The 22,096-nt window shown below is 50.4% G+C and overlaps 2 protein-coding genes across 8 annotated transcripts in view; both read right to left on the bottom strand.

The window, feature by feature from the left end:
* Positions 1-15,417, bottom strand: part of LOC105698789 (uncharacterized protein CG43867) — a 66,352-nt gene extending 50,935 nt beyond the window's left edge. For 2 of the 5 annotated variants that reach the window (XM_012423350.1, XM_012423351.1), the window contains exons 1-2: positions 15,092-15,416; positions 7,704-8,722 (exon numbers count right to left, since the gene is read on the bottom strand). In XM_012423350.1, the coding sequence (XP_012278773.1) occupies positions 7,704-8,534 (831 nt within the window). In that variant the 5' untranslated portion in view covers positions 8,535-8,722; positions 15,092-15,416. Of the gene's footprint in view, positions 1-7,703; positions 8,723-15,091 lie in introns of all 5 variants that reach the window. The other 3 variants (XM_023434070.1, XM_023434071.1, XM_023434069.1) reach the window with 2 other exon arrangements.
* Positions 15,418-16,162: 745 nt separating this feature from the next.
* On the bottom strand, positions 16,163-21,243 carry LOC105698874 (thyroid adenoma-associated protein homolog). Of its 3 annotated transcripts, none has more exons than XM_012423486.1 (15): positions 21,090-21,243; positions 20,855-21,033; positions 20,639-20,779; positions 19,944-20,576; positions 19,775-19,881; positions 19,399-19,708; positions 19,087-19,332; positions 18,659-19,021; positions 18,293-18,571; positions 18,029-18,229; positions 17,755-17,945; positions 17,150-17,699; positions 16,915-17,074; positions 16,582-16,835; positions 16,163-16,502 (listed from the first exon to the last, which is right to left on the bottom strand). In XM_012423486.1, the coding sequence occupies exons 2-15, from the start codon at positions 21,014-21,016 to the stop codon at positions 16,176-16,178; spliced, it is 3,924 nt and encodes a 1,307-aa protein (XP_012278909.1). In that variant the 5' UTR covers positions 21,017-21,033; positions 21,090-21,243; the 3' UTR covers positions 16,163-16,175. The 3 variants fall into 3 exon arrangements, with proteins under 3 accessions (XP_012278909.1, XP_012278910.1, XP_012278908.1); XM_012423487.1 differs by having other exon boundaries at positions 20,855-20,974; XM_012423485.1 differs by having other exon boundaries at positions 21,131-21,243.
* Between the last annotated feature and the right edge of the window lie 853 nt (positions 21,244-22,096).

Genomic DNA, 22,096 nt, shown 5'->3' with positions numbered 1-22,096 from the left:
TCTCTCTAATGGGGACGAGCCCTAACGCGATAGAACCGCTTAGGGGTGTCCCTAGGAGTCCCCGGGACTGCGGACGTGGATAGACTGGAGCGCGTCCTGGCGCTAACGACTTATCCCAGCCGACGAGGGGGGAGCGCACGTGCTCGCGCCCCCGCGGCCGGGAGCCGACTGGCGCGCTTTTTCGAATGCGCTGCCCACGCCGCCGCGCGGTAGAGAGGGAAGGCCCGCGCATGCGCGGGCCCGTGGGGCCTGACCACGTGGTTCGACTTGCGGTGAACCAATCACGTGCGTCCCTCCTCGGCGGGGACCAATCGGCGCTCTCTGTGCCGAGAGACCACGTGGTCCCCCTTGCCACGTGCACCAACGGAAATATATATATACACATTATCGGCGCGGCGAATGTCACATTATCGATAAGGGGTAACGGAAGTTAGCCACTCGGCGTTATCACTGTCGTATCGAAAACACTCGGCGTCCTCTTATCGCGTTAACTCTCTCCGTGACAAGGTCCACCGTGCTACCGGCGTCGTTTTGTGCGTCGGGATTTCTCAAATTAGAAAATTCGTCGGAAGTTCCCACGTTTCCGGATCTAAGGACGCGAGTTGATAATCATCGATCCTTTCTCGAAAGCGGATCGACTTTTTCTCGAAATACCCAGCCTCACCGCGCCGAGCTGACGGTAAGGTCGGTTGACGAAACGTCCCAAGTTTTAATTAAGTCGAGAAATCCCGGGGTTTCATTAAAGTTCGAGGGCCCGCGGCTCTAATTGGAGTGCGCACCTGGGCGTAAGATGTGAACGGGCCCGAACAGGTATTCGGCAAGTCGGTTCCGAATTGTTCCCTTGTTCCGACCCGAGGTCTCTCCCTTTATCTCGGCTACGTACGAGCACGCCCCCCGGCTCGGCGAGTACCGCGCACCTGTGTGTACCCCTCCACCTGTACGCACACTTCCACCTGTACTTCTATCTCCACCCCTAAGCGAGGGTACCGACCCGTCGCGACGCCTCCGTCGAGACGCGCCCTCGAATGGGACCAATTAGACGCCCTTCTGCGGCAATACGGAAACGTCTTTGCGGACGAGGCCTCTTCTGGTGTCGGGGACCGGACGCGAAGGCGAAGGCCCTCCTTATCCCGAGGGACACCCAGGAGTGCCATCCCCCGCGACGGTGACGAGGGCTCCGAGGGTCCCCCGGGACTCGTTCGGCCAAATTCAAGTCGCGTAATTGCGAGTCGCCTAGCGCTCGAGAAGTCCTCTCTAAGCTTTTTAGTAGGAAAAATTAATTCCAATTTGATCTAACCTTGACATTATTTTATTGATATTTTCAATTGCATTTACCAAATTTTTCAAGTCAGTTTTCACGAAAATTTCCCAAATTTGGGAGCATTTTTCAACTTTTCAGTCTCTTTGAAAGGAGCCATTGGGAGGAGCTCGAGGGAAAATAGAGGTGTTAAGGAAGTGCCGGAAGCACCGCGACGCTCGGGAGAGTCGTCATCGAGATCGGAATGGCGCCGATCTCGAAGGGGAGCTTTGAGGTCGAAGTTTCGCGAGGTGTATAAATACGGGGGCACCGGGGCGCCCCTTTGAGAGCTCTCAGAAGGAAGCAATTAGGGGGACACCCTTTTGAGATGCTCTTCCAGGAACGTCACCCGGCGACGAGGCCCATCCGCGAGATTTCTCATTCCCTGGAAGTAAGCGCGACTCATGGCGGAAGTCGTTACAAGTCCTCGGGGGGGGGGGAGGGAGGGGGTGCAAAGTCCTCGCGGGAGGTCCAATAAGTTCCTCCGGTTAATATCGAGTATCGAGCACCGTAATTATGCAGCGGGCTCTCGGATAAAGGCCACCTGGGAATCCTAACGAATCGCAAGAATTGCGCGCGGAAAAAAAAGGTAGGAAAAGGAGGAGGAATAATTAAGCGGTGCTCAAATCGTACCTTCGATTCCGCCGAGCGGAGACAAAGGGACGATACCACGGGAGGGGCGATAAGAAAAACAAATCCCCGATCGGGAAAATCAGGACAAAAAAAAATATATATATATTTATGAATATCGAAAATCTACCCGGAGTCGTCGAGACGCCCGGTCGAATTTTCCAACATGCCGAAGTAGAGGGCAAAATCGCGAGAAGAAAAATTTCCCTGGCGAGGGAAAAAAGAGAGGGAAGAAATCCGACGTAAAAAGAGGCGAGGAACGGGAGCGAGCCCGGGCTTCGTCTGCCCCCCGTGAGCATTCTCAATGAAAATCACCCCCCTTGCATGCAGGGGGGGATCATGAACCAGGGACTTCATATTCACCGTAGTTGAATCCCGCGAAGTGCACCCCGCGAAGAGCACCCGCCAAGTATACGAGACACCGCCTTACACTCGAATATATAATACGTATATAATACATATATAATATACACCCACAGACACATATTTTCCCGGAAGCGGAGCCCTCGCGATCGCCCAGGAATTTTCCACCCCCCAAGAAGAAAAGACACCCCTTCGATATATTCGACGTCCTGGTCCATCGATCGATCGATCTATCGATGTGCTTATCGGGGGCCGAGGGTTCCCGAGGGAGATGAGAATTATTTCCCGAGTCGAGGAAGTCTTGAAAAAAAAAAAAAAATGTATCGAGGAAATTCCGTGCAGGTGTCTATATAGAGACGCAGTGATAGGTATAGAGGCCAATGATAAGGGCGAGGTGGGGCAGGGGTCGATCTCGTGGTCGGACCTTGCGGGATATGTTAATCCATTATAATGTATAATTGATGACGTAGGGGTCGCCGGTGGCGGGGACACCGGGCTCGTACAAATCAAGATAATGGCGGATATTTCACGGTAATGTAACGGGTGGGTGAGTCGAGGGGGGTCCCGCGGGCCTCCGGGAGTACGGGGGCCATCATCTGTATCAATAGGAACGATGGGACTGATTCCCGCGTCTCCCCGTAGTCTCGTTCCCTCTCTTTCGCTCCTTCCTACCGCCTTGAGTCGCGGACTCGCCTCGTCCTTGTCGCTTCTTCCCTCGACCCATAGCGCCTTCTCTCTCGCCCCAGCGCCACGAGCTCGTTCCCTCCTTATCTCGCCCCCTCAGGGTGCATATCGACGTCCTCCTCTCCCGGAGGATTCGCCCTCTCGCGCACGCGAGGAACCCCGAGAAAGGGAGAATTTTTCGCGCGGCGCCAATTTCCCCGAATGACACTTTTCTCTTCTCCCTTATCACCGCTTTGACGGCGCCAAAGTTCGACGACGCGATCCGAGTTCGGCGCGAAGACATAAAAGAAAAAAAAAAAAAAATACCGCCATAAAGGGAAAAAAAAATGTAAATATCGAACGGTGCCCCGTTTTCACAGACCATGACCTATCTCGAGACGAGCGCCCGTGAAGATGTCGTCTTGACGAGGCTCACAAACTCGGGAGAATTTTTCACCTCCTCGAAACGGCGATATCACCCGTTATCGCCGCCTCGCAGCATCCGCGGTCCAGGTTAGGAGGGTCCCCCCCTTTTTTTACCAAGGTGATAAAATAATCCCCCGGCGTCACTCCCGAAGATTAAGGCGTATATACGATCACCGCCATATCGGGCTTCAGGTGTTGCGGACTTTCCGGATCGTCTCGTAAAGAATCATTTTTCCCTGACGCGAAGATCGCGTCTGAAGGACCTGCGTTCACGTGAGCTTTTGCGAAATTTCCAAGCAGAATTGATGCGTAAATTGCACGTACGACCTAAAAAAAAAAAAGTGCCAGTGACGAGGAAAACTTTGGAATCGCTCCTCGCCTCGAAGGATCGGTTATTAAAAGAGAGAGAGAGAGGGGCGAGTCATTTCTCCGCACGTGTAAATAGGTATAAGAGGTAAGAAGAAAGTGTGGGTATATATGTGCGGGAATACATGAATGTAGGCATACATGGGAATACGAGGAAAAATCCAGGATGAAGGCAGGCCCCTTTCGAGCGACTCCGCGAATCCGGCGCCGCGGCTTTGAATCCCGCTCTGTTTGCACGTAGGACCCATTCACAGTCGGCGAATCAATATTGATAGGAACTTTATATGTGGAACGCAGGGACGCTATTGAGAGACGGAATGGATATTAGTGGGACGCGGGACGAGCGAACCGGCGACGAAGAGCTGCAAGGTGGAGGGCGCGAGTTCCCGAAAAATCCCCCTTTAATTTCCCACCTCCCCCTTCTTTGATTAAGGTGATGTGCAATCACCTTAAGGTGGCGTCGAAGAGGTTTTGTATATATAACTTTTCTCCCAACTCAATTTACAAAATATTTTGAGACTTCACAACGTGATTAGGGGGACCATAAGGAAAGTCCCGAAACTCATGAAATTTCAATTCTTTTGAAATTTCTTTATAGGTATTTTAAAAGTGGTTTATAAAAAATTAAATGTTTCATGAACGATTCAGCTTTAGGATGCCTCTTTTACTTCCCCTTAATCCCCGCATTATCAATCCAGCCGGTTAAGGTAAAGACGACGCGTACTTATTATTAATCCCCGAATGATTAATTGCCGATCTAGCTGGTTAAATATTAAAAAGAAAGCGTACACCCTCCCGGTCTTTGAGGGTGCGGCGGCCTCCTATTCGCGGCCAATCAATATTCATATCGTGTTTGTATGTCGAACGCGTCGCGAGGCGCTATTTAGATGGAATGCATATTAGTAGGACGTGGGGCCGAACGGGTGTCCACGATTTATGTGCATCTGCAACTGCCGGGATGGAGAGCTCGGTTTAACTGCACGTGCGTGCACAGTCACGGAGAGGCGGAGGAGGATGCGTTTCCGATGCGGCCCGGCGCGTGCCAATTGATACCCAACTTCGGTGACACGTGACGAGCGCAAACCCGGAGTACCGAGATAAACAGAGAGAGAGAGAGAGAGCTGGTAAACGCAATTACGCATTAACTCGGTAAACTCGAAGAGCCACGTCTAATTTGCGCCTCGAAGGGGGTAAAAAAATCAGGGAATCTGTAGTAAAAAAAAAAGAAAAAAAAAAATCCCCGACAGGATTAATCCCCGATAGTCGGTTCCGCGCGGCGGGGTCGAGTGACTCGTTATCACCGACGAGTCGCGGGTATAGCGATCTCGTGATAAGCCGGCATTAGAACCCGCAATCAGCCAATAATTATACGTCTAGCCCGAGGTGAACTTAGCACAGCCGGTGTTCCCGTTACGGAAATGACCGGCTCGATTTATATATTAATAATCAGGGGGGTAGGTAACGAGGCGCGATCGAGGTAGATCGATATCACTCGATCGAGATCGACGGCGTAGCCTCGAGTCGTGCGAATAATGAGAGAGGGAGAAAATAAATGAGAAATGAAGAAAAAAAAATTAATGAATTTTCATATGGGATTTTTTATACGCTCCCGCGTCTCGAAATCGGTGCTAGACCCTCGAATGTAAAAATTTCGGGAGGTCCTCCGAGGGACCTTCGAGGATCCCCCAGGGGCTCACCTGCCGTGGAGTCGGTTCAGGGGTGCAGGGGGTGGGACATCCCTAGGGATGAATATTTCATCCCTGCACGACCGGTAGGTATCTTTCCGCCCCCTCGTGGTTTTATTTAAGGGGCGACCCGGGGCTCGACACGTGCTCCCGCGAAAACCTGCGACAAAAGGCACGGTCCCCTCTTCGCAGAGGGGGTGTCTACCTGCACCAGGACTCAGGTGTCCCGGAAAATCCCTCCCCGCGGTATGGATCGCCGCTCGTAATCCGGGATTCGATTCGGCCAGGACTCGGAGAGCTGCGAGCGTCGTTACAAAAAGGGGTTAAAAAGTGTCGGGGAACCGGGAAACGTCAAAAACCCCGTAAAACCAGCCCGACGAGAGACCATAATTCCCGTCGGTCCGACACGCGGAATCAACGCCGACATCCGTTCCCTCGGGACTTCCTGCATCCCCCGCCGTATCCCGTCGACCCCGGCGATCCGTCTGAATCAACGCGGGGAAAATATCCTACGTTGTCCCCGAAAAAAAAAAAAAAAAAAAACTCCCCCCATGCCCCGACTTATCCAAGAACCCCTGAAAAATTCGGCTGAATTTCCCCCTTCCTCCTGGATTCAAATTTTCCCCGTTTCGTGTCGGCGTCCCCCGACTTTTCGGAAAACTCGAGAAATTTTCGAAACTCCGGAAAAATAAATTAAAATACAGAGTCGAGGAAAAGAAAAGAAGAAAATTGCTGCAAAATCTCGATTCCTAAATTCTCCAGGACGAGGCGTCCCTCGGGCTAAGAAAGTCGGAAGGGAGGAGAGCCGAGGGCCTCGCCTCGCTAAGTGATTCAATTCCAAGTTAAAAGCTCGGTTCGAATAAGGGCACCCACCCCTAGAAGGGGCGGCCTCGTGCCCTATCTAGGCCGAGGGTTAAACCAGCGACCGTGACTTCGCATGCCGAGGGTGACACTTCCGATCCGATCCCCGCAGCATCCCGGAGCGCATCCGCCCTTAAGCCCGAGATACATCCGGGTGGAGCATCCCTCCCCTAAACCACGTTCCAGGACATTTTGCGGCGACCTCAGCTCGAAGACCCGGGAAAAAACCCCCCAAAGAGACAAAGACTCGGAAAGCATCCACCCTCAGCATCCCAGGAAGGGCCCATATAACTACCCCCTTTCCCGGCCCACCTGGTTGGAAATCGGAAAACTTCGGGAATATCACGGCGCCTGGAAACCCCGGAAAACCCGAGCCACCGAATCGACGAGAAAAAGGGTGGACGCGAGTCCAAGGATATTCCAGAGGGTTCCCTTTCCTCCCCCGATAGTTCCTAGGGGCAAGAAGAAGACTGGGTATCTCACATCTCCCGTAGGAAAAAAAAATAAAAAATAAAAAGAATAGGTATCCCAAGACTGCCGCAGCATCGCCGGAGGATTACCCGGCGATTCGGGCGTCGGGATCGGCGCCGAGGGTGAAGAAGTTTAATTTATTATTCTCTCGGCGGACCCTCGGGATAGCCGGCACTCGGCTGGGGCAAGAGGGGGAGTCCCGGGGACCCGGGACTCTCGATAAGGGGCGGCGATCTCGCCGATAGGCCACCTCGGGGTCACTTGGTCGGCGGGGGGTCGCGTTTTTCCCGAGGAGGCCGACATCGGGAACGGATACCCATCGACTCGCGCAATAACCGGCCGATACGTTGCCGCGCGTTAAATCAATGTGCCAATTGCGGGCTTTGCGAGGAAATACCGCCCCCGGTCTGGCTGGAAGGGGGGGATTTATATCGCCGGCTCTCGGGGGCCGGACTATCGCTTTTCCGCGGTCGAATGTCGGGCTCTCGGTTCAATTAGGACATAAACCACTTGCTGCGAGTGACGGCGCGAGGAACGGCGGTGATGTCGTAAAGGGACATTTTTCGCCCTTTAACCCTTCCCAAGGCATGTTTCATTTTAATCGCGTTAACCCTCCCTCCTGGATGTTCCACCCCTCCAATCAAGACGAGTCAATTTTAACGGGCATATTTTAACCCTCTAATCAAGTCGACAGCGACATCAACGATAACAAATAGGCGCCTAAAATTGGCGGTCGATCGAATTTGCGGGTAAAGATCGAAATAGGAAATGTCTTCTGGGTTGGAGGAACGTAGGAAGACCCCGTGGGTGTCCGGTAGGGCCCTCTATTTTTAAGTCCTTTACGTAACCGCTCGACGTCGGCATACGAGGGGCTCCTCGAGGGCTCCGGCCCCCACGTGGCCTAGGCAAGGCATCGGACGGACGGGGTTATACCGACATACCTTTTCTCGCAGCATGTCCCGGACCCTGGTGGCCTGGCTGCGGCTCCGATGGAGCTCGAGCTGCAGCTCCAGACAGCGCTCCTGCCAGTTGAGTTCCTCGGGGGCGGGTGGCGGGTACCCGTCGAAGCCCTTACCGGCATAGGGTGCCTTGTCCTTCTTGAGATCGGCCGGGGCGAAGGCGTTGGCCCTGACCGGAAGGGGGGCGGCATCGGTCTTGCCGGTGAAGGATAGGGCGCGCTCGACCTGGGGGGCCCGAACGGAGGGCCCGGCGTCGTAGGGCGAGCGGCCGCGGGGGGTGCCGACCTCGAGGGGGACCTTGGGGTCGAACGTCAGTCCCGGGTCGGTCTGGGCCCCGAAGGTGCGTCGCTCGGCGTACTCGACGCGTCCGCTGGGCTCGGAGGTGAAGTCGTAAGGGCTGGCCCTGGCCTTGGAGCCCTCCCTCAGCTCCTGGTAGCCGGCGCTCCGGGCGCTCTCGGCGAAGCTCTTGTCCCTGTGGAAGTGCAGGCTGGGCACGTTGACGTAGGGCGAGTCCCTGAAGTGCACGGGGCTGTTGCGGGGTCGGGGAGGAGGGGTGGGGGCCTGGCGGGCCCGGCGCGGCAGGAGGCGAGGGCTATCGGGCCCGCTCGGCCGAGCTCGGCCCTCTTCGCCGGAGGACGCCGCAACTCGGCCCCCGGCGCCCTCCTCGAGAGCGCTCGACTCCACTCGGGCCCCGAGCCTCGGGCTGCACGGCGCCGAGGACGTCGAGCCGAGCTCCGACGTCAGTCGGGCCAGCGGGTCCAGGATCTGCGAGAGCCGGCGCCCCGGCGAGGCGCGCATCGTCGTCTCCTCCATTGGTCGGTGGTGCTGGGTCCGGCCGGCTCAGAGCATCGGGGGCCCCCGACGCCGACTTCCTCCGCGACTTCGGCCCCTGGAGTCCTCACGTCCGGCCGACGGTCGGCCGATCGGTCATTGCGAGGCCACGGCCCCGTCGAGCCCACCGGCCGGCCTCTGCATCGCTCCTCGGGCCGACTTCCTGGGATCTGAAAGTGGAAATGCGAAAAAATATAAACTTAGGAATTTACCTCCGAGTCATTTGAAACCTCGTGTACCCGCTGATTAGAAATTAAATTACATTTAATTACAAGTAGAGATTACCCCCGAGGTGGGAGCGCTTATTAATGTAGCTTTCCCACATTTTCACGTGATTTCGGTCGGTATAGATCTGGGAGCCCCCTCCTCGAGAGTGACGGACCGCGTCGCGACGTCGGCTCGACTAGTGATAAGCGTCGCCCCGGCAGGGGTGTTCCTCTCGAGGCGCTTCCTCTCTCTCTTTCTCTCTCCTTAGGGAGCCGCTCGGGGAGGCAGGACGCGCCCGAGACGCGGCCCCTACTCCCGGGAGGTTTATTTTAGGGTCGCCGACGAAAAGGAGCAAAACCGAGGACCGGATGGCGGCCCGAGAGCGAGCCCCGTCCCGCCGTGGGGGTGGAAGTCTAGCGAGTCCCGCGTCCCACCGAGCGCGTCGCGCGTCGCACCGAGCGCGGCGGGTCAACTCATAGTTAAAAGGGGGAAAAAAAAATCGGAATAAAAATTGATCGAAACCACGAAAAAAAAAAACAATATCACACTTTTCCTATCTTCGTCCAAAATGTGACGCGCCGCGTTGATTTAAACTCCGCCTCAAAATGTTCAAGAGGAAAGGGGACCACGTGGGCATCGCCGGGGATGATCTCCGAGTACGGGGGTGACGCTCCTATCCCGGAGGGGTGCGAGCCCCCCTTCCCCCCTCAAGTCGCTCTTCCAATATCGAGCCAGAAGAGGGGGGAGAGATGACTCCCCGAAGTGTCCTCTCGAGGGACTTCCGGAGGACCTGGAAGGCCGTCCCGCGGAAGATCTTCCCCGGGATTCTCGACTTATTAAACCCCCCGTTACCCTCCCCCGGAACCGGGTAGGGACCTCAAGAAAATTCGAAATTCCTCCCCAAAGTATTCGGCAAAAACTCGAGGCAAGGGAAGAAGAGAGAGAAGGAGAAAACAAGCGAGGGGGCGAGGGCCATTGTTTTTCGGCGAAGACAGCAATTACGCAAATTGGTGGTGCGCCGGAAACGAATCCTCCCCGGGTACGTACAGAAATAACATCGGCGGCGGAGTTTAAACAGGGCCGGCCGGCTTTTACGAGTGTCGCCCCGCTTTCTCGTTACTTCATCTACCGAGTAACGTCCGCCCCCTGGCCCCCCCGGGGGGGGGGGCGGGGCGGGGGAGAAATTCATAAAGGAGATCCGCGACGATCCCGCGGGCGGTGCGAGCACCCTCTACGGAGGGGGGGGCCGGGAAAACGATTCGCGTTATCAGATTTCCCGCGGACGCGGTCGGGCTTCGCGAATTTCCCGACTCCCAGGATATAAATCAAGGGCCCCCCCCCCACTTAGGACCGAGCGACTACCTCCATTTATACATAGGATTTCTTAATTCACCGTAAAATCCGAAATTAACTCTTCGGTCGAAATAATGGAAATAATAGAATTTCTTAACTCTCTATGAAAATAAATAGATAGATATATAGTTTTTTTTTTTTTTTTTTTAATTATTAACAATGGACCCCTCAGAGGGCATGAGCATGGTAAAAAAATAGAAAGGGAGGAAAAGGTGGGAAAGAAAAAAAATACAGGAGCAGCGATACGGAGCAGACCTTAGGTGCCCCCAGGAGAGGGTCAAGTGTGGCCCTTCGGACTCCTCGGGAACGAATCAAGGGCCACTTAGGGTGGAGCGATCCCGGGGCCGCGTTTTCCGTCCACTCTGCCTCGCAGGTGCGACCCGACACGCCGGAAGGAAAGGAGGCCGATCGATAAGGCCTGCCCTTTAATTCTTGATTACCGCGGAATTACGTATTCATAGGGTCGCGTGGCGTCCTTCCTTTTTTTATTCTCTCTCCTCCTCCCTCCCGGACGCACGCATAAGGACGACCGGGAAGGACCTCGCGCGTTAAGGAGCGGACCATGAATAAATTTCGAATTAACCCCCGAAGGGGGGGGGGGGGGGGGCGCCCCCCAGGAGCATCCTCCCTCGAGGACCCTCCCCGCAAAACAGCCGGTTAGGTATCGGGCTTACGTGCGCGTGCATACGCTCGACGACGACGTTCGATATCGCCCTTTGCCTCCTTCCCGGCCACCCCCCACGGGATTCGGCCGCCCGGTCGACAAAACCGCGATTTAAGGCGAAACATTCGAATCCTCGATACCCCAGGGAGGTAAGAAAAAAAAGAAAAATAAAAGAAAACAAAAAAAAAACTACCCCGACCCACCCCCTGAAAGCTCTCGAAAAACGAGGGTCGAAACGGCGCTGGAAGCGTCGAAATCGACGTCGACGTTTCGGGAGGGGGTGGCTCGACGCCCTCGCATGCAGATGGGCGATATTTATGTATTTTTGCATGTATTATTTATGTCTACCACCCCGCGCGATTTATTCCGCTCCGCACAGTTCCGGTCGCGTCTGAAGAGACAGGGACGAGGAACAGATAAAATACGGCGCGTTATCGCGAATTTCCGCCCCGCGTTTTCCGCTACTCCACCTCGACATTTCGGGGCGTTTAACCCCCCCACCCCCGAAATCCTCGAGTCCCACATTTATCCCCCGGGATACGTCGCTCGCAGGAGCATAAAAAGCACTCGAGAGAAAGAGGGGGGGAGGGACTCCAGAGAAGAGGATCGAGCTCTCATAAACCGTATCGATAATCGCCCCCTCGAAAAGTCGTGCCCCCCCTTCCTCGTAAGTGGGGTAGATCCGCAAAAAATAGGGTGATCCACCCCCGACAAGAATTTCCGCGGTCGTCTAATCGTCCCGTGTAAAGAAATCGAAACGAAGTGTCGGGCAGGGGGGGGGGGGGGGGTTTACACTTCCGGAAGTGGAACTCTCGTCGCGACGGGGGGGAAAAAATCGAGGGCGACGCACGAACGCACCCAGCGGGGTCAGGGGTCGCGGGGGAGGGGATCGAGTTAAAAAGTTTCGAAAGGTCGTTTCCAAAGTTCTGGAAAGGGGACGGGGGTCGAGGGGATAGGCGAATCCCGGCTTGATTTTTCAGTTTCCCAGGGGAGTCGGCCCCCTCCCCCGGGAATTATTCGCTCGGTGTTAGCACGCCATTAACACCCCCTCGAGGTTCGGAGGAGGGGAGATGCATCGAATGCACCCTTGCAGGTGAATCGAGTATCCGCGATCACCTCGGTATCGCTTTTCCGGGTCGAAGCCTTCTATCGAGGTTTTCGGAACAGGAATTACACCTGTCCAAATGAAAGATATTTTAGAGAAGAAAAAAAATATATAAATATGATATAAAAATGATTAAAAAAAAATTTTCATTTTCTTTTTTTGACGTCGCCACGTAGTGAGACCGATTAACGAGAGCGGTGGGATATTAAACGCGGGGAGAGATAAAGAAAGTAAAAAGGAATTGAAATTTAAAAGAAATGAGTAAGACACCCGGGATCGTTCCCTGACCAAGGGGTGGAAGGAAAGGGGGTGGGTCTCGTCGATGTCGGAATTCGTCGAACAAAGCCGGCAGCCCGAGGGAACCCGATCCAACCCCCTTGGCCCCCTCCCGGGATCGGCCTTAATCCCGATCCTCGAGGCCGGACCCCGAAGGAATGCCGGCCGAGTAACCGAGGAACGCTAATTCGAGGGTGCGCGAGCCCGTAAAATCGGGGGTCTCCCTCGGAGTCCGGAAACCCAGCGGAGAGGTCCCGAGGGAACCGGCATTCCGGCCCAGCGGATCCCGCGGGAGCGATCCTCCCCCGGACGTCCAGCTTCCAGGCTGCGAGAGGACCTTGAATGGCGAGACATTCCCGTCGATGTCGATTTTAAGGACGATTTCGGTGGGGGGGATCCTCCAAGGCTGCCCGAAGGCGCCGTTCCCGAGGGACCCGACATCCCGACTAAAATCCAGGACTCGAGGTTTTTCATAAGTCTCGAAATAACGAGGCTCAGGCACTCGAGATTCCCACCGGTGCGGATTTTCGGGGCAATTTCGAGGGAGACGCTCCCCGCCAGGGCTTCCGGAAGGCGCCGAGACCCATTCCCGAGGGATCGAATATCCCGATGGGACTCGCTAATATCGACGGCCCCCAAGGTTTGACCAGTGTCCCGTTACGTTGGCCGGGATATCGGCCTCCGGTCCGGTCCAGACGGTGCCTCGTCCTTCGGGATCGAACGGGACCCGGGACGCCGGGTCCAGGTGGCGTAAATGGATTATACACCGGCCGGCGAGGGAAATTCCCCCCATTTCCGGGGAACCCGTCCAATCGGGGAAACTCCGACCGTTGATTTCGTTAAATGATCTCCTCCCGCGGGATGGAGGACCTCTCGGCGGGACCTCACCCCCGTTCGTTTGTCGGCGACTTCCGACCCTCGCCCCCCTCCCCGAGTATAATCGACTGGAATAACGTAGGGAACGATCGAACCAGAGAAGCGCCTCCCGCGCTCCTCCCCCGAAAGGTGATAATCCGATTCCACGGTATCCTCTCGACCTCCGCACCCGACGACAAGTAAAAATCCCCGCTAATTCACCTTTTCACCCCGAAAAATCCAACAAACTCCCCGCGTAGATTCGAGCTCGCCTCTCGGAACGGGGGCGACCGCGACGCCGGCGTCGTGCGACTGCCCTCGCGTCCAGGCGTCCGGGCGCGACGCACCGAGCGGGCATTTAACTCGATGGCTGACGTCACGGCGCGGCGAGCGCAATTGCGATTACCGGCGTTTTATACGACGTACGGTGGAGAATGGACGCGACCAAATAGAGGGGAAAGTACGATCGAGCGAAAAGGAAAGGATAAATGAAATCAAACCGAAAATGAGAGGAAATATAAAAATCAAACAAAAATGAAAGGAAATATAAAAATCAAACGAAAATGAAAGGAAATATAAAAATCAAACGAAAATGAAATTAAATATAAAAATCAAACGAAAATCCCCCCGACTTACCCTATCGGCCCTCTCGATAATCCGACAGTCCAGAACGATAATAATCGATAATTAACCTCAAAATGCAGAATCCCGGGGATGAAGGTATATCACGAGGAGGTGCGTCCTCCTTTCGGCTCGCGGGTCACGTTGCCACCGCGGATCTATTTCGGATCGACCCGCTAGACAATACCATGACGTCACTCAAGGGGCGGGGTCATCGGAGAACGTTATCGGTCCCAGGTTAGATCGTCGTCCGTCGGCCGATCGGTGATAACGCGGCGATAATTTGGTTAAACCGGCGGTCCGGTCACCGTCGATCTTTGGACGGTCCTCTTAAATCATTTGCCCCCCCCCGTCATATCTTACGTGGCGTTCCTCCTCGAGATGACTAACACTCGTCGAACAATGCGCACTCGTCGTGGCCGTCTCATTTCAGGGATGAGAACGCACTCGATCGCGATCTAATTATATTCCGCGTGCGTAAGGAGGTTAATCTAGTCAAACTTTCGCGCGTCCCGTGATCCTGGACCGAGAAGAGATGAACAATTACCTGCAATCCCTCTCATTGCCCTCCAATTTAAATGATAACTCGCAAACCGGTGATCCTAACCTCACCCTCCGAGCGGCGCACTTGGCGCGGGACTCCACCGAGCGAGGGGGCTCCTACCACGTGCCACGTGTTCGACTCGGCCGATTCTAACCTCAAAAACGAAGAGGTAGAAATCAGAGGCCGAGTTAACCAGTAGTACCTCCACCAAATCCGAGATTCCGCGATGAACTGCCGTCGAAAAACAGGGTCCGGCCCTCGGCCGTTAAATACTTCCGTTAGGCCCCCGTTTCCCCGCAAACGTCGTAGTCGAAAGTCGAGGTCACTTTCTCCAGGTCTACGTCGGTTCCGCCGGGAGGGAATTTTCCTTTCGAGCGAGCAGGTCGGTTCCCTCGGGAGGTTCGGGGGGGAGGTAATCCACCTTTGTCGGCATTTTGGGTATCGGGGGTTCCTCCGGGGGCGAATAGGTCGAGTCCTTCGGGGCAGGAATCCGCGGGGGGTCAACGACCCGGCCGGGTCGCGAGGCGCGCCTCTCCTCTCTCGAAATCCCGCCTTCGGGAAACGGCGGCGACGGCGGCGGAGCCTTAGCTGACGGCGGACGGTCTGGCCGGTTCCAGTTTCCGAGCGAGTTCCACCGGGACCTCGCTCGGTCTCTCTCGCTCCCGCGGCGGGAGAACGCCTTGGCGACCGAGAGAGCGAGAGGCTAGAGAGCGCGCTCGCTCGATGCTACTCTCGCGGAGGGCTCGGCCGCGGGCGCGTTCCCCGAGCACCTCAGGGGTGCTCAAAGCCCTCGAGCCGATCGGCGCGATCGGGTGACAGCTCGAGCGACAAGTGGCGCTCAGTCGGGGGGTCCCGGGGGCCGATCCTCGCGAGATCGGAGATCGGAGAGATCGAGTTATCGCTGGCTCACTCACCGTCGTCTCCTGTGGGTCGGGCCGGGTGCGGGCGAGGGCTCTCCATGCCCGGTGGGTCAGGCCGGTGTGCGCGCCAGCGGCGGGCGGAGCACGCGACCGACGGGCTCTCCTCTCCGCGGCTTCGTTCCTTCGGCGGCGGGCACGGTCCTCAACTTTCTCGGCTTCGGGCGCGACTGGCGCGGCGGCGCATCGCCCGCGAGCCAACCGACGGCTCCGCGGCTCACGGCGGGCGAGGAACGCGCGGACACTCGCGGACTCGACGCGACTCGCGTCGCGTGGATGCGCCAACGGCGGAAAAACTCCGGAATTCGCGGCCCGAAATCACGGAATACGAGCTGCGAGGCGGCCGCGAGGTCGTCCGGCCGCGGTGGTGGCGCCGACTGGCGGCGCATGCGGGGACTCGCCCCGCCGTCCGGCGCCATCTTGATTCCGAAGGACCACGTGATCTTCGGTTTACCGGGCGACGGGATCGGACGCGCTCAAGGTCGACAACCGATACCGCGAGGAGGGCGGGAGGGGGAGAGGTTAGATGCCTAGATGGTTCTCGCAGGTTCGACCATCTTCGTCGTATCAGGCTTCCAAACGCGAGGGAGAAAGAGACGGCGTGGTCTCACCGCGGGCGGAGGATGGGCATCCCATTGTCCGGTAAAGCTTCTGGCGACGCGACTTTCACACTTTAATGCCTGGTTGTCTCTTTTATCTGCGCGTCCTGAAGATCTTTGACTGTATGCGTATAGTCAAAGTCGACGATTGACTCGAGTGAGACATTGTTTACTCAACATTACTCAACTACCGAGTGGAGAAAGTAAACCGGTAGATGAGTACCGTTATGCGTATCTTAGGTTATAGTGACCTTGCACCGTTCCGTACTTGGTTCAGGAAGTAACGAGATAACCTGGTTTCTCGATAGACTGGGTGGGACGCGATATTAGATTATCTTCAGTGTAGCTTTGAGAGAAATGAGAGGGCTTATTGTGAGGAAGGTACTGGTTTACCAGAGATTTAGTATTTATTTCACGGGCAACTTGCTGTCAGAAATGTTACTCTGGAATTGAACATTTTGCTGCATCCGTTTCTCAAATGTTCATGTATTTTGTCCTTCACGAGCTAAGGTCTCGAATTTTTCATATGCTTGTACTCGTAATAATTTGTCGTTGTATGTTGGATCTAAAATGTCCTTTAATGTCCTCGTAATCGTAGGGATATGTTGTTTGTATTCCATAATTATTTCTCTAAGAGTGTTTGACCGCATTTCGGCAATGTTTAATCTTTCGCATACCCACTGTTTCACTTCGGGCAGCAATGTTCGATCGATAAGTTGCCCGCGATCGTATCTTTCCAAGGAATTAATGCATAGGACCGATATTCGAACGGGTTCAAAGTACTCATAATTGCTACACTTGTTAAACACCTGCAATGCGTTAATTTATGATTATTAAAAAACTTAATGATAACTTTTTAATATGGATAAAAGGAGCAAATGGTCTTACGTCTGTCTCGTCCATTTCATAGTCTGCATCTCCTGACAGGGTCATGCTCCATACAAAAAATGCAACAGGCACCAGTTCTCTGTGTATTAACAAATCCATAAACTTCGTAAAAAATATTTCCATCGTAATCGCTTTGCATTTTAACTTGCATTCCGATCCTATTTTACAGATTGTCAATGATGCATTTTCTCGTACTTCATTGTTATCGTCTATGAGTAAATTAAGGAGCATAGTCCACCAGTTCAACAATAGTTCTACAGAAAATTGAAGCCTTGATTAAAAGTCACAGACCAAATAATAAAAAATGTTATATGATCATAAATCAGTGCTTACTTAGTCTTAAGGGGGTACAACATTCCGAACACCTTACGTAAAGATCGTAAACCACTTGCGACACTGCAATTCTGCAGTCAACATCCGCAGCACCCATCCATGAATTATTTAAAAATAATCTATACATTTCTTGGACGTATTTTGGAAACAGGTCTTCATTCTAAAAAAAAAAGTCCCAATAAACAAGAACCATTATGAGTATAATTAAATAAGCCAACAAAAAATATATACGAACCTTGTGAGTAGTCATCAATCTGCTGCATGCTTTGCCAAGCAACCGTAAAACAGTTCCCTTTTCACATAAATCTATACTTCTAGAATCATTTAAAATTATAGATATAATAGAGTGACAAAGGTTGTCTACCGATAATGTATTTTCTGTAATACCATTTGTACTACTGTTCGTTACTATTTCATACAAAAACAGTAAAATTGATTCCAATAAATCAATATCTTCAACAGCTTTTGGTACAGCTGTAAGTGCTGCAGATATTGTTCTTTCTAAAGTATCATCAATTTGGGCAGATCTCGTCTGAGCCAGTTTTAACCAACAAATTGTTTGTACCATGCTGTTGTTATGACTTAGCATCTCTTTGCAAAATATTAACACGTCATTTACAGAATTATTACAATTGGATTCTTTGTCTACTCTCTTCATAGATGTAAGAAGCGTAGCCACAGCATGTTCATACACTTCTCGACCAGGATTCCACTTTAATATTTCTTTTCGCGTAAGATGCATTTCGAATCTAGAAATAATTGCTTCTTGAACTCTCGTATCAAGCCTGTAAAATAAACAATAATAATATATTTTAATTAAAAACTTGTTCGTTCATTTACCATTCAGTATCATTTTGTAGAAGAATGGAAAGAATGTTGACATAGGCCGTTGCTAGTGGAAAACATGTTGGAGCACTAGACGTAATTTCCAAACTTTCCAAAATCACAGAAGAATTTCTAAGATATTTAGAACATTCCAAGCCGAATGCACTAATTTTTATATTTCGATGGTTTTTCAAAATCTCCAATATCTACAATGAACGAACAACACATGTCTATGTAATGTATCAAAGATTAATAAAATATTTAGATTTCTTAAATAAGATTATCGGACCTGAAGCATGTAACCATGTACTGTATTAAGCGATGAACCTCTCAAGAATTCAATTTTCTTCAACCTGTTGAACAAATCTTTGAGAAATTCACAGACTGTCTCTTCCGTCAGTAGAGGGACTACAGCTCTAGCTGCTAATTCGCGAGTAGTGTACACACTGCTTTTAGAACATTTTGAAACCAGATCAACGAAGCTGTTAATCTGAAAAGACCTATATGTACTTCTCCATTAAAAAAATTAGTCGAGTGGATTTATAACACTAACTTGCCAGTTGAATTCTGCACCTTGGCAGTAGTGACCAGGATACAACCGAGAAAGTAACAAAAGAATTAATTGCACGCTTGGTTTCATCACGGTGTCCTTTCTTCTCACAAAAAGTTGCAATTCATTCAACATAAACGGCAGTAAAATTGTATATCTTTCGAAGAAGATTCGACCCGTCATTTTATTGTGCACAGTTAAATTCAGATGATCTTTTGTTCTTTGCACTCCAAAAATTCGAATGATCAAAGCGCCAAACAAAAGTGTTGCGGCATTTCGCTCCTTGACAAAAAGAGAAACATTTTTTTTTACCTAACCTATTAAGATGTGCCAAAAGGTTCGAATGTATAAATTTTTAAGAAAACATACCATCCAAGTTTGGCCATCATAGCTTTTTATAGCAGCAATTATACCGTCTGCAACATAGGGCTTCACTGCCTCACCGAGAAGGGAGTGTTTAAAAAGTGCTCTAAGTATATTCAAAGCATGAGTTTTAATTTCAGTAACAGCGTCTTTATGTTCGCTGTGTTTCATAGTACTCGGATGATTAAAGTTTGTGGATATATCTTTTAATTCAAAAAATACGGTATCGTCGTGTATCAAATCATCCAGTTTGGCAGACAAGTCATCTTCGCTTGTAAATTTGGTAAATCCTAACAAAATTTTCATCACAGATATAAGAGCTGTAGTTTTTGTATTGAAACGTACACCTGGTTCAGATGTCACTAAGGCCTAGAAAAATTGATTTATGAAATAAGGTATAAATAAACACTGTTTCACATCGTTCTTTTTCATACCTGCACCATAAACGGCACTCCTGCACTTCGTCTAGTTGCACAGAATTTTGAAGTTCCTGGAGATAATCCTGTGATGGCCAATAAAGTTTGATATAGCCACATTTTAGGCAACTTTTGTAGGTTGCTATCCTTTATGTGCCACAGTCGAGTACAAAGTTGATGAAAACCCACGTGTGCTTGCTCGAAAGCACCTCGATGTTTAGTTTCACATAATAGTGTTACCAAATGTTCTCCGATGTCTTTTATCTGAAGATATATTTTAACACGTGAAATTATGGATTACGTTTGCACAATATTAGTAAATTAAGTTACCTGAATATCAGTTAGAAGTCCACCTGATGAGTCGATGCCTACAACTGGTGAACTTGCAGTCAGATAGCCAAAAAGAAGACTGATTTCTTTTACGGTATGCCAAGAACAGAGGAGTACCATTTGTGGAGTTACAGCTACCGAGCTTCCTTCAGGTAGAGGATAATTTAAATTTTTTGGATTCAAGTCCATTGGTAAGTGACCTTCTGGCGATGAATTATTCACTATCTGTGACACTGTGTCACTTAGTACAAAACACATGCTTGTCAGTTCACTGATTACATGTCTCCATGATTCTTCCATTGTAAGATTTCTGTTGAAATCAGAATTCATATTTGCATTGAAATTACATTAAACAGAATGTTATAACTGTAATCACCTCAAATCATATTCCTTTAATAGACTTCTTAAACAAAATAAATATCCATACAAGGAATGTTTTGTAACTGCCATAACAATATTTTCTTCTGCTAACTTCAACGGAGTCTGAAACATATAAATGTAATAAATAACTTCCGAATAAATAAAATGTAAAATAGTTACATTACCTTTAAGTTTGTGAGCAAGAGCTTAACTAACAGCAACACAGCATTTTCTTTATCATTTGAGATGTTATCAGTCGTTTCAGGCAAATTTAGTACATTTGTTATAACGGGAGACAAAGTACTGATTTTAAACATATATGCAGCGGTAAAAGTATCAATCGGTCTGATACTATTTCCTAACTGGAAGGCAACATTAATTATTTCTTTGACTTTTGTCTCATTACTCAATTGCAGAATATGAGGATCTATAGATTTTAAGATTTTGTAGGCCATCTCCTTATTCGATTCATATGTGTCAAGCAGCAGGCATTCAAATAAATTCTGTACTTGATCGTTACACCACGATAATTCATAGATTTCTGATATTTCCAACAGTAAACACAAAATTTGTAAGCTGGATTTTCTACGACAATGTGTTGATCCAGGATATACATTTTTTACACAGACATCTTGAATAGATACAAAGAATTCTTGATAAGCATTTATCAAATTATATAGTTCTGTTTGACCCGTAACTTCAGAATCGTTAGGATTATTTTTATCGGCGCAAGCTGTTTCTTCGGTTTTCTTAATTCTCTCTTGTCTAGCCAACTGCCTCAGTAAGACTGCGAGTCCATCATTTGCGCGTTTTATGACCTGTTAGGAAATCACACATAAAATAAATTAATTGTTACTTGTATGATAAATGTTTGATTTACCTTTTTTATTAATGGCACAAATTCCATTTTTTCCCCAAGATGATATTTCAAAAACATAACGATAAAACGCAGTTCCACAGCTGTAAATAATTGTGTGCTTTTCTTCGACTCTGCCAATAAACCAAGAGCTTCTAATCTAATCTGTGTAAAAATAGATATTATTCAAAATACACTGTATCTACATATTCGAACAATTTTAATCACTTATAGAGTTACCTCAACATTATGATGTTCGATGCTTGTTTGCAAAACACAATAATCCAAAATATTTCTCCACTTAACATTTTGATTAGCCAGCGATCGTTCGTCATCTAATTCCCCGCTTCGTTTGGCCGCCTTCAAATTTTTAAGTAATATCAGCAAGTCTTCATCAGTCATTTTGTATCTCGTAAGGACTGAAATTTCCGAAATTTTGTATGATTTGCCAACAATAATAAAATGTATCACTTACACCACCCATATATATTTCAAATTTATTTCAAGTAATCTTACTGTTCAAGTTGAATAAAAACTTGTACTATTCACATGGTCCAATATTTTATTTCTTACAACTGAACTAATTAAAAATTGTCCATTTTCATTATAACTTAACATTAAATAGACACGTGCAAGAATTGAACGCTCCACATATCAGCTCGTATCAATTTCCAGCGTGAAGTTGTCGCGTGGCGACATCTCGCGGCAAGCTCGGCAATCACTTCAAACGGTCGAAGAGGCACGAGTGCTGCAGTCTGGAGCAGGTAACACGTTTGATTTCTATATTATTTTTTTCTCAGTAAAAAAAAGATCCACCTATCTCAACATTGACAAATAACAATATCTCACAATAATCGAATAATTGCTGCTGGTTTCCAGAATCGGTAAGTTCAACCGCAAGATAAAGCAGTTCCTATCTCGGCTCAGCTACCCCAACAATTCGTAATTAGTTTCAAAAGATGGCGCATGACTGACCATCCCAACGGCCGTTAACCCAGTATTTACAGTATCAAGGAAATGATTAGGAAAACACTCCGAATTAACATAAAACGTCCTGCCAGACGTTAGGTAATATTAAGGTGAGTATGCAAATATTCAAGAGAAGAGCATTGCCGCCATTCTAGCCGTTAAGTCTCGCGCAGATAAACGGAAAAGAGAGCGTCGCTAATTTCTTCTGTACCCAGAATGCAGCCGTTACGTCCCAGGGGAAACGTATTCCCGCGATTTATCAACAGGAGAGAAAACAGGGGAAGTGGAGTCCACAGAGGGTGGTTGGGGCAATGGCCCCGGTAAGCATGCCGCGTTCTTTAAATTCTTTCGGTCTAATTTTAGCCTCGCTCGTGCCGTATTATGCAACTAAACTTCCCCGTCTCCCCTCGATCGGTCTCGCCCTGGAATAAATTATGCTCGAGAAAAGGATAAATTCCCGCGATCGAGCGGAGAGATAGATAGCGTCGCGTCCACGGGGGGGAGGGGTGATAC

The sequence above is a fragment of the Orussus abietinus genome, unplaced genomic scaffold (genome assembly GCF_000612105.2).
Source record: "Orussus abietinus isolate OABI.00-Male unplaced genomic scaffold, Oabi_2.0 scaffold12, whole genome shotgun sequence".
In the NCBI taxonomy this organism is placed as follows: domain Eukaryota; kingdom Metazoa; phylum Arthropoda; class Insecta; order Hymenoptera; family Orussidae; genus Orussus; species Orussus abietinus.
The sequence above is the reverse complement of the archived record's forward strand: the minus strand, read 5'-3'. Positions and strand labels throughout refer to the sequence as shown.

What these genes read in the sequence shown, in the direction of transcription:
- LOC105698874 (XM_012423486.1), bottom strand. Translation starts at nt 21,016, where the DNA reads ATGACTGATGAAGACTTGCTGATATTACTTAAAAATTTGAAGGCGGCC. An exon ending in TCGAACATCATAATGTTGAG is followed by an intron (nt 20,780 to 20,854) that starts GTAACTCTATAA and finishes ATTTTTACACAG; the next exon opens with ATTAGATTAGAAGCTCTTGG. An exon ending in CTACAAAATGATACTGAATG is followed by an intron (nt 17,700 to 17,754) that starts GTAAATGAACGA and finishes TTTATTTTACAG; the next exon opens with GCTTGATACGAGAGTTCAAG.